General features: G+C 38.4%; 1 protein-coding gene across 1 annotated transcript; it reads right to left on the bottom strand.

Annotated features, from left to right (window-relative positions):
• Positions 1-3,812: 3,812 nt before the first annotated feature.
• LOC140952787 (peroxidasin-like) lies at positions 3,813-13,609 on the bottom strand. The gene is made up of 8 exons (XM_073402234.1): positions 13,449-13,609; positions 12,661-12,703; positions 10,108-10,705; positions 8,807-9,041; positions 7,895-8,079; positions 6,623-6,948; positions 4,860-5,407; positions 3,813-4,113 (listed from the first exon to the last, which is right to left on the bottom strand). Exons 2-8 carry the CDS (start codon positions 12,672-12,674, stop codon positions 4,058-4,060), a joined length of 1,962 nt encoding a protein of 653 aa, XP_073258335.1. The 5' UTR covers positions 12,675-12,703; positions 13,449-13,609; the 3' UTR covers positions 3,813-4,057.
• Positions 13,610-15,344: the final 1,735 nt, after the last annotated feature.

The raw sequence follows: 15,344 nt of genomic DNA on the forward strand, positions 1-15,344 counted from the left end.
TCTTTACAAAACTACACTTAGTCCGCCGACTTCTGCGTTTTCACCAGTCAGGTGATGTAAAATACGCACAAACAATGGAGTTTTTTTTATCAAGGTTCTTAAATATCCTCGGAACTACGATTTCTTAAAACAAATTAAACTCGATGACATTGTAGACAACATGAAGAAGTTTCGGGAATTACCTCGGCAGAGCATGGCAAATGAATTTGTCCCGATTTACAAGCTTCTGCTGGTAAATCCTGCAACCATCGCTGGACAAAAAGGTCCTTTTCGGCAGCTCGAAGGTTAAAAACATGATCTCGTTCGACAATGGTTTAAAAAAGGTCCTAAACAGCCGCAACGAGAGAACGGACAAACTTTGAAAGTGAATGAAACACGTTAAAATTATGATGCTGCTGTGCATGGTTATATTTTTTTCGTTACTAACCCCTTTTTCGTTTATTAATGATTAAAATAAATGATTGATGAGTTGTAACTGTATTAGAAAATAGTGAGTCGGCACCAGGTAAACCATTAAGTCCACAACCCCACAAGCCCCCCTGCCCCTCCCCTCCCCCCCCCCCCGCCACTACTCTTCAAAAGAGGTGGATCGGCCCCGCACTTTGAAAACTACTCCGCGGGCCCTGACAACTCAGGAAGGCATACCTTACGTAAAGTAAACTTTATTTGTTGAGCGGCAGTAATTTTCAAGGAGTTAAAATAACTCCTGTAGAGGGGTTAATTTAACTCCTTACAGTGGAGTTCTTTTTTGGGGAGTTATTTTAACTCCAAAAAGGAGTTTAAAGATCTCTTTTTCAGGAGTAAAAATCACCCCACGTATCGAGGAGTTAAAATATCCCCCAAAAAAGGAGTTATCCTGTACCTAAAAATTTTACTCCACTTTCAGAGTTTAAGCAACTCCATAAAGAGTAAAAACAACCCCATTTTCGGAGTTATTTTAACTCCAGACTAGGAGTTAAAAGAACTCCTTTTCAGGAGTAAAAATGACCCCAAAAAGGGGTTATCCTGTACCTAAAATTTTTACTCCATTTTTGGAGTTATAATAACTCCCTAAAAATGACTGGGCGGTTTGTCCTAACGCCTCTTTTTGCGAAAATTTCCCTTTTTATACAGGCTTGTGGTTCAGTATGGGTTTTCTATACATGGTGTTCCCTAAAAAGGCGGAACTGATAAGACTATTCACAACCACGCATAATCTTTACGCGTTCAACGCAACTCAGGCCTTTGGCAGATAACCACCTCTAGACATTTCTCTTACACTCGCATACTTCGCAATTCTGGAATAACCGAAAACATCATGCCAATCGTCCCTTATGGATAAAAGTCTGTGTCTACCACATTCACATTCTTGCATTTTTTTAAAAAATTTTTGTTTATGTTAATGTGTAATTATCTCGAGTTTCTATCAATACATTTTTTCTCTAGAGTTTTTTAAGTAATAATTATTGTAATGGTACTCCCGCCGCCCCCCGCCCGCCGCGATAAGTTATTTCATATATCGGGGCGGTGCCTTGTATGGGTCTATAGGATCCTGTTTGCACTTGCCCTTACTTTTTTTGTTGTTTACTTATTGACATGTCTGTTTGCTAATTCACTCCGTGCGAGGATTACAGTATTGCCCCAATTTTAAAAGTGTTTGAAAAGTCTCCTGACGCTTAATGAGAACGCGGGTGTGTCCCAGAAGATTACATGGTCTGATTCGCAATAATGAAAGGGATAAATCTACCAAAGGCCTAAATGTAATAACATTTTGTTTGTAATAAACTCTTAAGTTACAAATTACAGTAATTACTCAAATAAGCACCGCATTTGAGGGAAGTTAATAAGCGCTGCGACGCTTATTCGCATAAATACGGTACTAAGAGGCATTACTATGGTTTTAAGCGCCGCCCTCAAATAAGCGCCGCATTTTTGGAGAAAAAATTTAGTAAACTTCGGTACATTTCCTTATGCACTGTGTAACTTGACGTTTACAAATAAATTGCGTGTAAAGGGACAAAATAAAAAAAAAGACTTGTAAGCCTTAAAAAGTTTTTCATAATTCATTTTTGTTAAAGAAATTTACTGCGAAAACCGTGGACGAAGATCTTGTTGCTTGTCAACGTTGGATCTCTAGAAAAGAGATCTAATCAGCTAAAATATTAAGAACCAATACGCGAAGTCTAAAAGTGCCTGTTTACTTGGAGGTGGAGGATCCCAGGTAGGTGAGGTAACCCGCTTTGGTGGGTAACCCGCCTGTCCACATAATCTCTCATTTTAATTTGATCCCGTTTACATGATAGGTGGGGTGATCCGCCGCATACCTATCTGGGGTCCCCCACCTCCATGTAAACAGGCCCTAAAGACTACTGCACAGCTGATAACAACGTTTATAAATAACTAAGATAGTACGCGCGCGCTCTGATTGGCCGAGAGATGTGTTTGCATGAGATTATCTAAAAAATGTGTGGAGTCAAGATGTTTTGCTCTTCGCGGGCTAATCACACAAGCACGAATTTTAAAAAGTTTTTGAGTTGAAAACTCGACAAAGTTACTTTATTTACCCATTCCCTCGTCGGATGAGACTTGGAAAATCTTTACAAATATGCTGTGCCAATTTTTTTTCGCTTAAGCTGACATTTTAAGCGAGAAAAACCCTTGTTTGGAAAGCATCTTTATTGCAAAACAAGAACTGATTACACGTACATTAAGCTTCGTGTACAAGACTTTGCGACAGGTAAGAATTTCTCTTTTAATCAGTAACCTAAACAAAGAGTTTTTCTTTTTTCTCGGGAAAGTTATATTGTAAAAGCAATAGAAAACTTTTTTCCTGTGTTTGCATAGCCTGATATAAACACTCGAGGGTTTGTTTGACAGTTATGCAAACCCGAGACGACGTCGAGGGTTTGCATAACTCTCTCGAATTCTCCCAACCTCTCGAGTGTTTATATCAGGCTATGCAAACACAGGAAAAAAGCTTTCTATTGCTGAAATATTTCTTGTTTAGAAAAATACTGTTACTTTGCCGTTTACAAGCAATTTATTTGTAAACGTTAAGTTTCACAGTGCATTAACCGGTGAATGTACCGAATTTACGCGAATTATGAGAGCGGAGCTTAATACCATAGTAATACCGCCTAGTACCGTATTTACATGAATAAGCGCCGCGGCGCTAACTACCTTCAACCCCCCCCCCCCCCCCACCTCCAAAAGCGGCGCTTATTTGAGGGCGGCGCTTTTTCGAGTAATTACTGTAATTGGCAACTTAAGAGTTTATTACATTTAGGGCAAATTATTATTACATTTAGGACTTTTTTTTACATTTAGGACAAAATGTTATTACATTTAGGACTTTATTACATTTAGGGCCGTTTATTACATTTAGGCCTTCTACAAATGGACTGTTAAATCCAGGGAGCGTGGGGAAGATGTTGACAGATCCGGGGAAGTCTAAGAAGTCTGACTGCCCAAGTTTAGAGTTTGTTGGCGAGGACACGTTGATAGTCTTTTCTTCCACTTGGAGTGATGGGTTAGGATAAACGAAATAAACCCTTCCACGGTTTTTTTCAACTTTTGACATGGACAAGTTAGGGAAAATCCGTCGACACCACTGGAAAAAGTGCCTCAAAATTAGTAAAATTTCCAAGTTTGAGAGTGATTTGTTAGAAAAAAAAAAAAAAAAAACGAAAATAATTATAGCTCCTCAAAGTGGCGAAATTTTGCGGACGTTTGTATGTTGGAGGGTACAAACTTGCCTCTGACCATACAACTTGTGGTGTTGACGGATTTTCCCAAACTGGCTCATGTCAAAGGGTGTATTTAGTAAAGGGCGACGTCAGGGTAAACAGATCCGTTTCCTTAAATTCGCCGCTATTAACTACATCAGACTTCGTGGCATTTCATTCAAATACTTTATTGATAAAGCAGGAGATTAAACTCCAGGTTTTGAATAGAAGAAATGCTTGGTTTCTTGCCTGGTGCCGTCTCTCTTAAAGGTTTGCATGATCATCTTATCTTCACTTAGAATAAAGTGAAATTACGAATAAGAAAAGTAAGGGTTTCACACGTGATGAAGGATTCAGGCAGCGGCACTTTCTTCACCACCAGTTTCTTCCATCGGTTCCATCCCAGCTCCTATCAAAATTAAAGAAAAGGAAAAAAATAGTAGTTACTCACGGTGTAACTTAATTGAGCAATACATTATTTTAACCGAGGTTGATTATTTGAACATATCATAGACCATTTTACAGTTAACGGCGAAAACGAAGTTGGAGTTGACCAATACAACCCTCCCTGGTTTACTATGTAAATCCTGATGTTTTTATGATAACTAGGACTTTTTTTTTGCACAGTTTCCATGAGAAAAGGAAAGAGGTTTGTGTTAAAACAAGGTCAACCCCAGCCTCATGTTCACTCAAAGGCTAGGACACCAAGCCCACAAGTGTAAAATGGTTTATTTTCAATGCCACATTTCCATCCTTGGTCAAAAACAGTTGACACCAGCTATAAACATTTTAAATCAAAACTGATGTGCAACCCTTGCACATCAAAATGCAATCAACTTCTATGAGCTGTAGTTTGTTCTGTCAAGCTTCTCGTTGTCATAAAATATCATATATATGTCTAGAAATCCTGAAGTTTTTGACAGAACACTGAACGCCTCCAGGCGTCTAGTTTGTGTTGCTTTCTGTACCCTGTGAGCGACTGTGAGTAAGCTCTCTCGTTGCGTTAATATAACTGCCTAACTCATACTCGTAATGCCGCGTCTCCTGTTTGTCAAACACGAGAGAAAACTCGTCAAGTGTAATAATATTAGTCTACAGATGGAAGATGAAAATAAATAGGATATATTAGAAATATTTGAAATAGATAAAAGTTACCTTGACTGAATTCTTTCAGGTCAACGTAATCTAGGTCTGCACAGTCAACCACACTTCGGCGGGATTTTATTGTTTTGAATACCCAAGGCTGAATGCGGGTGGCACCGTCAAGGTTGTCGCACATGACTCTAGCCATAGTAACTTTTCTTATTTCATCCAGCTGTTTGAGCGTAAAGGCGGTCAAGTGGTCATCTCTCTCGTACCAAAAGCGATCACCAGAGCGGAACTTTCCCATCTGCTTTAGTATAAGATGGGTATTTACGGGTCCAAGCTGGCTTCCTGGTAAGGGGGTCTCTGCTATGCAGCCGGGAAATACATCAATATCTTTGACATCTTTGTATACTAACTTAAATCTTGCAATCTGCTCTGAAGAGAAACTATCCGAAATGTCATCAAAAGAATTAACAGCTCCCAATCCAAGCACTTCTCGATAATGGGCGTAACCTGGTAGGCCATGGTCCCGAGCACGCTGAATGTTGATGGCCATGAGATCGCCAAAGATATTGCCTTCAATGACGAGTCTCTCGCGTACAGCGTTCACAAAGATACTATAAAAGGAATGAGATTCTATTAGAGAAATCATCTTTCTAATACTAAGCGTCTACATTAAGGAAGGAGCAGTTGTTCACAAACAATGACTCTATCAAAAAAGTTACAAGGCCATCTGGGGACTAAAAATAATTTTGTACTTAAGTCCAATAGTCAGTTCAGTGCTTGCAGCTGATTTAACAAGAAAATTTGAACTTAAGAACGCGTTACTCGACTTTCCGATGCTTGGAACATCATTATCAAGAGTGTAAAGTTTCAAAGTTGTTAAAAGAGGTGTAGTTTGAATAAATAAGATTGCATTCGTGCGTGCTTCATTATTATGGGTGGATTCATTTGCAGCATACGGGTATATACATCGCATTTGCCCGTTTGAATTTTTTTTTGTTTTTGAGCTTAAAAAAAAAATTCCAGTGGGCAAATGGGACGGGTATACCGTCGTATGCTGCAAATAATCCACCCTATGTAAATGTATTTGATAGAAAAGCTTAGCGCGAATCGAATCCGATTCAATGTTCAGTGATGGTTTGAGTTTTTGTATAAATAGTATCTCGTAGACAAGGCTTTTGAATTCATTTCTGCATTTTTTGAGGACCGAAAAATTGTCCGTGAGGGTTGGCTTCTCGGCCCCATGTTCTTTCACGCATGATGTGCCTTCCGATCAACGAGCTGAGCTTGTGTGTTCGCTGATGCGTGGATGTAGGTGTCGATTAGTGAAACCGAGATAATCCATGTCACATGATAGACCACATTAGAATAATTTATGTGTGAACAGAAGCCCTATCCAGTATGGTTTTCGTGCCGACGCAAGAACTATAGATATAGTGTGAACACAGCGGTAGGCTATGTTCACACTATGAGGGAGTCATGTAACACTATGAGGGAGTCATGTAGCGTTGTCATGAAAATTTAACCATATGAGGCTATTAAGATTGTACGACACAAAAGGGTATGATGGAGTATAAAAGAACACAACGTATGGGGGTTTGAACTTCATGCGAGCTGACTGTGAAGACCTTTGGCGAGAGAGGAAGCTATAACTGCATTCTTGGTTACATGGATCCGATATGCTTGGGTCAGGAAATGGACAGGGCAGTGCTGGTGTGTTGCTAGCGTGCTGCGTCAGTAAAAATACTACACTGCTGGAGTTAGAGTCCTAGGGACCTAAATCAGGCCCAGTCTAAATATCATTAAGGGTTAAAGAGCGCTATACTTACCGATCAGGAGTCTGAGCCACGAAAAATATCAGCCCGAACAAAATTCTTGTAAAGACGCTTTGTTCATTTTTGTTAAAAAACCTTTCTGGTCTAAAGAAGTCAACTGGCTCAGCAAAACGAATGTCTCTAGGCAGGGACCGATCAGATCCTCTAAATCGACTAAAGGTGCCGTCGGCTGATCTCAAATCAAAAACGGCGCGAATTAAACTGTGACCCATTCTCAGAGCGGATGTAGAGAAAACGTTGGTGCATTGCACATTCACTTCGGGGTCATATCCAGTGAAGAATTTTCCTTTAGGTTTTAAAAGAACACCAAATTGTTTTCTCTGAAAAAGAAATATAAAAACATTTTTAAAATGCGCTCTCTTGTATTAAATGCCGGGGCAAGGATGACGTAAATAATGTGTGTGCTTTCGCCGATCAGTTATCAGTTAAGTGGCCGTTTTTTTTCCAAGTATGGAGGCCCCCTTAGTTTAGACTTAGCTTAAAAAGAGTTAGAGCTCAACATGCGTGCACGCTGGGCCAAGCGTTAGAACAGAAAGAAAGAAATAAAGGAATAAATGATTGCAAAGGTAGGAATCATGCAAAATTGTCACTTTGACAACATGACGCATTTATCAGTTCCTAAGTTGGAGCATTTTTAGCGAATCAGTAAAATACTAGACAAAGTGCAAATGTATTTCATTTTAAAGCGAAGTTAAAATTTCGGAACGAATTCCTCCGTGAGAGTTAAACTATTTAATTTTTTTTAAAATGATTTTAAAATTTACTGTTTTTGTTATTGTAACAAAAACTTATTCTCTGCACTGGTCAACATTTCTTTTTCTTGGCATTGAGCTGACAGTCACACAATGACTCTTTTTCAGTACGAACCCTTTTTCGAAGAACTGTTAAGGTAAAATTAAACTTAAAAACATCTCAAGAATATGACTAAGGCTGACATTCATAGCCAAAACGTTATTTTAAACAACATAGAGACTGAATTAAGAAAAATAAAAAATTAAACTTCAAAACTTCAAAATTTGAAATTTGTTTACCAGTTCTTTAGCCTCATCAAACTGTGGGTCTCCCAGGAAATTAATTGCGCATTACCCATCACGTATGCTTTTAGGGAAGTCAAATCTTAAACCACATTACGTTCTATCAGTTAAATTAATTAAATGTCTAACAATATTAGTGAAATGATTATCAACAGAAGAACAAGTTAGTTCAAGAGGCCGTAAGAGGATTCATCATCGGTGCGGATATAACGTACTTTGATAAAGTTCTTACCAATTCTTTACTGGGGAATAATACTGGAAGCCACTCATTATAGGTGATATGTTGAAGCTCTGCTATTACAATCTTACGCGCCTCTTGAAACAGTGTCTCGTCATCCGCGTAGGGACGGAGCAATTTAAGGTTTGTTGCAATACGGTTGTGCTCGCGAACCCACAAAGTGTGCATCGCCATAAGAGCTGCAATAAAATTACTCCACGGTTATTCCTTTATGCTGATTAAGAGACGAGTTTTGAATGAAAATTTAGAATTTGTTAGCTAATTACTATAATACTGTCCAGTTTCGTACCAGTTTGCATCTATCTATCATCTATCTACGTAGCGCGCCCACTTGCAATCATCCTCTAACAAATTTGTCAATAAGGTAATTAGACTTGTCAAATTAGTTTGTTTTTACGTTTGAATGCACCGGCTTTAAGGGCATTCCTGTCCACATAGGCTTGCTTCCTTCGCCAATTTGTTTTTGTCCGCTTTTCTTAGGAGCCTGTTCGCAGGCTATATTCTAAGTGAGCGCCGTGAAATGCTACACGTACATGTCAGTCAAACCTTACTTGTTACAGTACAAATTGTACCTGAGGTATCGGGTTTCATCGATCAAAAATGGGTACTTTGATTTAAAGGTTATTTTAACTGTAGTTTAGCTATATCCCTTTTCCATTCTATCTTATCTCTTTCTTTAGTTTTCTTTTGTTTCATTCATTCATTCTTTCTCCCTTTATCTTTAATAAGTTAAGTGATTGTAAATTAATGAAATGAATAGAAAGATGAGAAAACACACAAAACGAATCATGCGTCTTGGGCGGCACTTTCACTTATACTATTTTAAATAATACGACTCTGTTTTCTTTTGACTTGAATTTTGATTGGTGATTTGAAAGATTTTTAAAAAGAGAATGTCTTTTCTACCTTGATTTTCATTGACTCGAGCATCGCCAGCAATAAAGCAAGGTTTTTCTTCTGGATTGGGAGATCTACAGAAAGCTTCTTCACTAGCATCAGGAAGTCTTGGTAGGCCTCCAATGTTTCTCAGTGGCACCGTATCTAGAAGTCCATGGCCTTTGGGACTTCGAAGCTGTTTAGCTAATTCATCGCTTGATCCGTACACTTGTGACCCGTCAACATAAGCGGTGATAATATTTATCTGAAATAATAAAGACGTTATTGGTATAAGAGATAATATTTATTTCAAATGAAAAATAAAATTGACAATTATTAGACTAGGTTGAGTACTGAACATATTAATAAATTTAAATAAACTCATGGACTGGAAGCAATCTGCCATTTTAACGGAAGAGCGATTGCAAGGAGGAGAAAAGCGAGGTGTCATTTAACCTTAAGCAGAAGATTGTTTGTAGCCAAACACAGTTGGACGACATTTCGCATGAAAAGACCATTATTTGTTGGAGTTATTTGCAGGTCACATGGTGGGCTCTAGGCCAATGAAAAGGAAGAAAAATTTGCATCGAATGATAATAGTGTATGCCAACGAGTAAATAATGCTTTTCCATGGACTCTGAGTGTCATTCAAACCCTGGAGTCTTTTGTTAGTGTCATGTGACACTGCAGATGATTACCACGTTTTGGCTGGCCTTATTTGCAAGATTAAAGTGGGAGCTACTGGTTTCGATGCGTCTCTTTCAACACCTTGAAGATGTTCGCGGAAACGGCAGCCTAGTCTGGCCTGTTTCGATTATGCATAACTTTTACTGACAACGTTTAGTCCTACTCTCACTCAAAACCTAGTATGTGTCCTATTCTTAAGGGTTCTCGCGTCTGGAAAACTTTCCTACTCTGGGAAATCCACAGACAGCCCAAACTCAGTATGAGAGTTTAATCATTAACATGCTTCATGTGTACTGATGCGAATTTAGCAATTTTTTATTTCTTTCATCCCTGTGTTTCTCCTCCTAAAATCGGATCAGATCGGGAAAAAAATCACACAGGAAGCAAACAATAACTAACTTAATAAAGTTAAGCATTTTTTTGTTGGAAACTCCAGCGAGTATTGATCTTCTTGAATCTCTTACCTTATTTCCATTTAAGCACTTTAAGTTCACGACCGTTTTGAAGATTACGCAATAGGATACCAAACGTATTAATGATTTAACTCTCATACTGAGCTTGGGCTGCCTGTGGGAAACCATATGAAATAGACACTACTCTGTGTATCACTGGACATTTATGAAAAAGTTAAATACTCCACTAACCTGGTTACCATCTGGGTCTCTCACAGACCTGGGAAGAGGAATGCATTGTACAGAGTCGTTAAATAACAGTTCTAAACCATTCGGGATTTTTATGTTAACACATCCAGGAATGGGTTGGCATGGTGCATTGTTTATCCCACAATCTAAGCCTTCAGGCAGCTCTGTTAAGGTGACGTCGTGATCTAGGAATTGTCCCCAGGTCATTGTCAGGTGGGTAAAATTCACAATAGTGCCATTGATAGTCGCAGTATCGTTGTTCTCCAAAGCTTCAACGCTAATTTTTCTGGGATCTGTAAGTGGCTTAAAATCAACTCCCAAACTTCGTGGTGCTTGAACACCGACAGGTCCTTCATAGTCGGGTGGCAGTAAACGCTCCAGAGGTTGTTCCGCGGATCCCAGAGTTATGTTGCACAGATTGTTGCATGTGCCGTCAAATGTGCGGTACTTGCGTTGTAGGCATGCTAAAGCCGTTTTAAGGGGTGTTTCGCAGTTTGCTCTATTCTTCAGTATCTTCAAAACCAGTTTGGCTGCTGCTTCAGAAGACGATGCTTGGCGTACTTCATAAATGCCAACAATAACAGCAATGCATAGGAGAATGCTGAAATGGAAACAAAGAGACCGGAAATCTAAAATTAACCTAAGATACCTAAATCCCGCAGAACACCTGCATTCTCCCAAGTTAGCCTAAACAGGTTCTTTGGTAAATGGTAATTTGTACAAAGTTAGGCTATTTAAGTTCTTAAATAGGTTCTTATTTTCTGAAGAAAAATATATTGTAGTAGTATTCAGTTCATTCCTCGGGTAAAACCTGTATACAATTACAATTGCTGTTGGAACCGCGAATAAGGCACTAATGTGTCCAAAGAGGATCCTTAATGTCGACTTACACTCTTATTATTTTCCCACGTGTACAGAATTTTTTTCATAGACTTTAGAAAATAAGAACCTGTTTCACATTTTAGGCTAAACAGGTCCTTGTATAGAGAGGGCCCAATTGGAAAATTTTAGCCTAACAGGTTCTTAACAACCAGTTTCTTAGTCGCTGGGTTTTGTTGTATTTAGATATGGTTTATAGCATTTTTAGGGATTCTTGTTTGTTTGATGGATCAGGACTACCACACTTTTTTACTTGAAGCTTTTAGCTTTCAGGGTAAAAACGCTCACTTTTTACAAGTTTAAATTCCGAGTTTGTATTAAAGCCACTTCATTTTTTCAAAACACCTGGTTTGGATGGCTCTGAATAAGCCCTTTACGGATAGTCATTCACGTGGTACAAAACAGCCATGCTGGAGAGCAAGGGACGCACTGGGGTGAGACAAACAAAGCAAGTTACCATTTTACATGGCCGGGGCGCCTTCCATTCAACCAAAACTTTCGAAAATTTGGAAACAGCGGCAATGGTACAGAAATTTCCGGAAAAGTTTCCAGAAATTCTGGAAACTGTTGAATTTCCGAAATGCGAACCATTTAACCGAAAATTCTGGAAATTCTGGGAGCAAAGTTGAATGGAAAGGAAACTCCCGGGAAAAGGCATTTTCGAAAATTTGGGTATACCTCGCGAGGTTTTCCTCTGGTTTGGAAATTTTGGAAAGTGCTGTTCCATTCGCTACTGGAAGTTGCCAAAAATTAAAACCGGACGTTTTGGTTGAATGGAAAGGGCCCATGATGTACATGTACCCATAGCTGTTTTGTACCATGACTAACTGCAAAGGGCCTATTAACTCGCACCAATGCAATTTAACTTTGTGAATAGTTGAACTTGGGTATGCTGATTACACTTTGGCAATAATTGAAAACGTAACTGTGACTGGGAGTCAAAAAGTAACGTAAAAGCAGTCAAGAATAAACTCAGCAAAAGGTTCCAGGAGAAAGACTTGTAGACAGTCAGTGGTGCAATTTCAAAAATACTGATCTTTTTCAGTTCCATTCTCAAGTGTCAGTTTTAAATAACAAAACAAAATTACGTTAATTAAGGTTAAGGTCTCTGAACTGTTGATGTACCAATTTAGGTGGGCAATGAAATTTACCATTTTCACATAGACCATAATGCACCTTGTTTATCCCCAACATTTTGCATAACCATTGTCTTGGATTTCCTTGGGACGACTGTTATACCCAGGAGAAACTGGAAACAAGAGTTATGCAAAATTTTGGGGGGTAAACAAGGCGCATTATGGTCTTTGTGAAAGTAGTGAACTGATAAATTAGAATACAAGTCACACTCACGTAATAAGGAAACTGAAGGGACCGAGCTATGTGTCCGCATTATTAACAATTGATCGCACTTGTCTATAATTGGTTCTATTTATCAAATAGAATTTGGCCCACTTATGCCGAGTCTCTGTTTAGTGAACGATCACAGGCAACTTCAAAATGTTGAAAATAGGAAAAAGTGGTACAGAGCCTCAGGCTTTACCGCCTGTAAATTAAGTGACAGAAAAATGTTAGGTTTTCGAAGGCAGAGAGTGACTGTCGGCCCCTGAGTAGTTAACTATAGTTTCTTATATTTCTTCCCTGTTTTCCTAGGTGAAAGTAAAAACGGTAGCATAATACCTTGTTGCCTTCATTTTCTCTTTAATTGCTTCTGCCTTTCCGACTGTTGAGACAAGAAAATGGATATTTTGATGAATCAGTATTGCCTTGTAAAATAATGCTAAACTTATTTGCACTAAGCGGCATGCGCTGAATCAAATAATCTGGATCACTGAAATTAATAATCTAAATAGAACCTATCAGGTCAAACAACATGGCAGGAATCAACCATTTGGTTACAATCACGGGCAAGGATTTAACCTCGCAGCGACCAAAATTAAAGTAAATCTAGCTCAATTGGTCATAGTGAACTGACCCTGAATCGCAGGACCACTGGAAAGCTAGTTTGACTCTCTGACTATTCAGCAACGATTTGTTGAGGGCAAACAGACTTAAAATATCTATTAAATGCTTGAAGACAACCGAGGTCATGGGTAAATTGAAGGCTTGAACACAACTATACAAGATAAAACCTAACAAAGCTTAAAAAAGATTCTTTTTCAGACAACCTACTCGTACGAGCGAAAAAGAGAATATCCTAATTCAGTTCAGCTTTCATCATTGACTTAAGAAACTAAACACCTTAAAGTATTCTTGAAAAGAGACAACAACATCGAATACAACAATCTTTCTTCGTAAACGTTGACTCATTGAATAAAACATTTGCACAATGCCTTCGTAAAAAGAGTAACGATTGTCTAGACTTAGATCAAGGACTATGCTTAAGAGCAGTATTTAACTAAAAGCTGTTCAACTTATTTACCAACAATGATGAATATAATGTAAGAGAAAACTTTCTGAATAAGTACCTTATCGAAGCTTTAGTAGAGAAACAAAGATACTGCAGTCTAAGAATCCTTTGACTTGAGGCCTCGGTATCTTTTCTAGTGAGCTTGCTGCTCGCAGTGAACTTATCTGAGCAACTTTCTTCCTTTTATATCATTTTTATCTGACTTCCTCTTGTTAAGGGGGAGGGGCGAGGTCTCTCGGTGTTGAATAACCTGAAAAGCAATATTACAAAGGGTCTTCTTACCGCTTAAGCTTACATCTTTACTTACGTGAACTGAGTGCTATTTTCAGGTATACCTCCGGAAACAGTAGAGGACTGTTAAAAGCAATATTTTGTTTATTCATTTGTTTTGTGACGAAAGAGGGATATTAATGATCCTTAATCTTTTTTGTCTTTTCAAACAAACTCATTAGCCAATTGATATCTGCTGACACGCTCTTTTTTGACGGCGATTACTGACGTATGTATTTTATTAACGAGACGATTTAACTTCTGTTTGCCGTCTCACTTTTGCTAATTCGTTTGTCGACTTCGTCTTTATAACACCGCGTGCAAAAGGCTCTTTGTTTGGGATATTAGTACGAGGATTTGATATAAAGAATACGGAGTTCAATCATTGGAGGCGACACAGTTGAGGAAATAATGTTTAACGTATTAATTATCTTAACGAGTTTGACGTTTTAAGACACAATTCTATTGTCCCTTTAAACTTTGGCGCAACTGACGTTGACACTCCGGCAGAGGGGTAAGACGAACGTTAATATCTGAGTCGTTGTTGAATCATTCAGTACCTCAAAAAATTGCGTTAAGAATTTAACGGGATACATTTATTTATTCACCTTAGTAATATGTCATGTCAGTAACTGTGCTCACATTGTGGGTGGTTAATCTTAAAATGTTCTGCAGTCGGTAAGTCAATGGAGCGGGAAACCAGTATTTAATTGCACGCATTCTAGACATCCTATTAATATGAACGGGTTACGACAATTATAGCAGGGGCAGTCGAACGACCGAATGATTCCAAATGCGTCAGAGGTGTCACAAATAGAGATTACTTCATGGTTGGTGAGTGCGTACGATTTTTATTCACAACAAGTGAATAAAAATCGTACAAGCGAACCAACCATGAAGTTGTTTGTTTATTTTATAAGTACTGAGATTTCTTTCAAACAATAATGACAATTAACAGCGATAAGACAATGAAATGAGTTTTATTTCAGTCATACGCTCTTTAAAAATTCAACATCTTTTCAAAATTTCTAGACAATGAAATGAGTTTTATTCACTCGAAAGCGTAAAAACTTCAACATTTTCTTTTCAAAATTTCAGTAAAGGGAAAAGAGGAAATTTTAAAGCTAGTGATACATAACAACATATTCATATCATAGCAATGTTTTTACTCATCGTCACTGTCCTCCACTGTCACTACTATCGAAGCGTTTGGCCTGTTTCCTCAGTTTCCTTTCTTCTTTAACTCTTTCTGTTTGGACAGGAGGACTTTTCTTGTTTTCTCAAATACGAGGTCATTCATGATACTGGCAAAGTAGCTGTTCTTTTTTAGATGTTCAAAACTTGCCAGTAGACTTCGGAGCGAAGAAGGCTCATAGTCTTTCCCATCTTTGGTTCTGACCGAAATGATAAACTCGCAGATGTATTTGTTTAACTCCAATGCTGGAATTTCTTCAACTTTTCTAAGTTCATTCCTGGTTCCTAAAAAGGTTTGCAAAAGTTTTACATCTCGTTGTGTTTTTTGTAATAAGGCTTTGTTTTCTTGTTCTGCAATAAAATTGTCAACTGAACCGACGTCCACAAACCTTTCCGACATCTTGAAAATAAAAAGGCGGCTTGCCAGTTTTCGCGCCAAGGATGACGTGGCTTGTCGTACGATCACTTTTCACTAGTGAAAAACATCATT

Source organism: Porites lutea, chromosome 11 (assembly GCF_958299795.1).
Source record: "Porites lutea chromosome 11, jaPorLute2.1, whole genome shotgun sequence".
Classification (NCBI taxonomy): Eukaryota; Metazoa; Cnidaria; class Anthozoa; order Scleractinia; family Poritidae; genus Porites; species Porites lutea.

What these genes read in the sequence shown, in the direction of transcription:
- LOC140952787 (XM_073402234.1), bottom strand. An exon ending in GTGGCTCAGACTCCTGATCG is followed by an intron (nt 5,408 to 6,622) that starts GTAAGTATAGCG and finishes TTCCTTTTATAG; the next exon opens with TATCTTTGTGAACGCTGTAC. An exon ending in CCTGAAAGAATTCAGTCAAG is followed by an intron (nt 4,114 to 4,859) that starts GTAACTTTTATC and finishes TAATTTTGATAG; the next exon opens with GAGCTGGGATGGAACCGATG.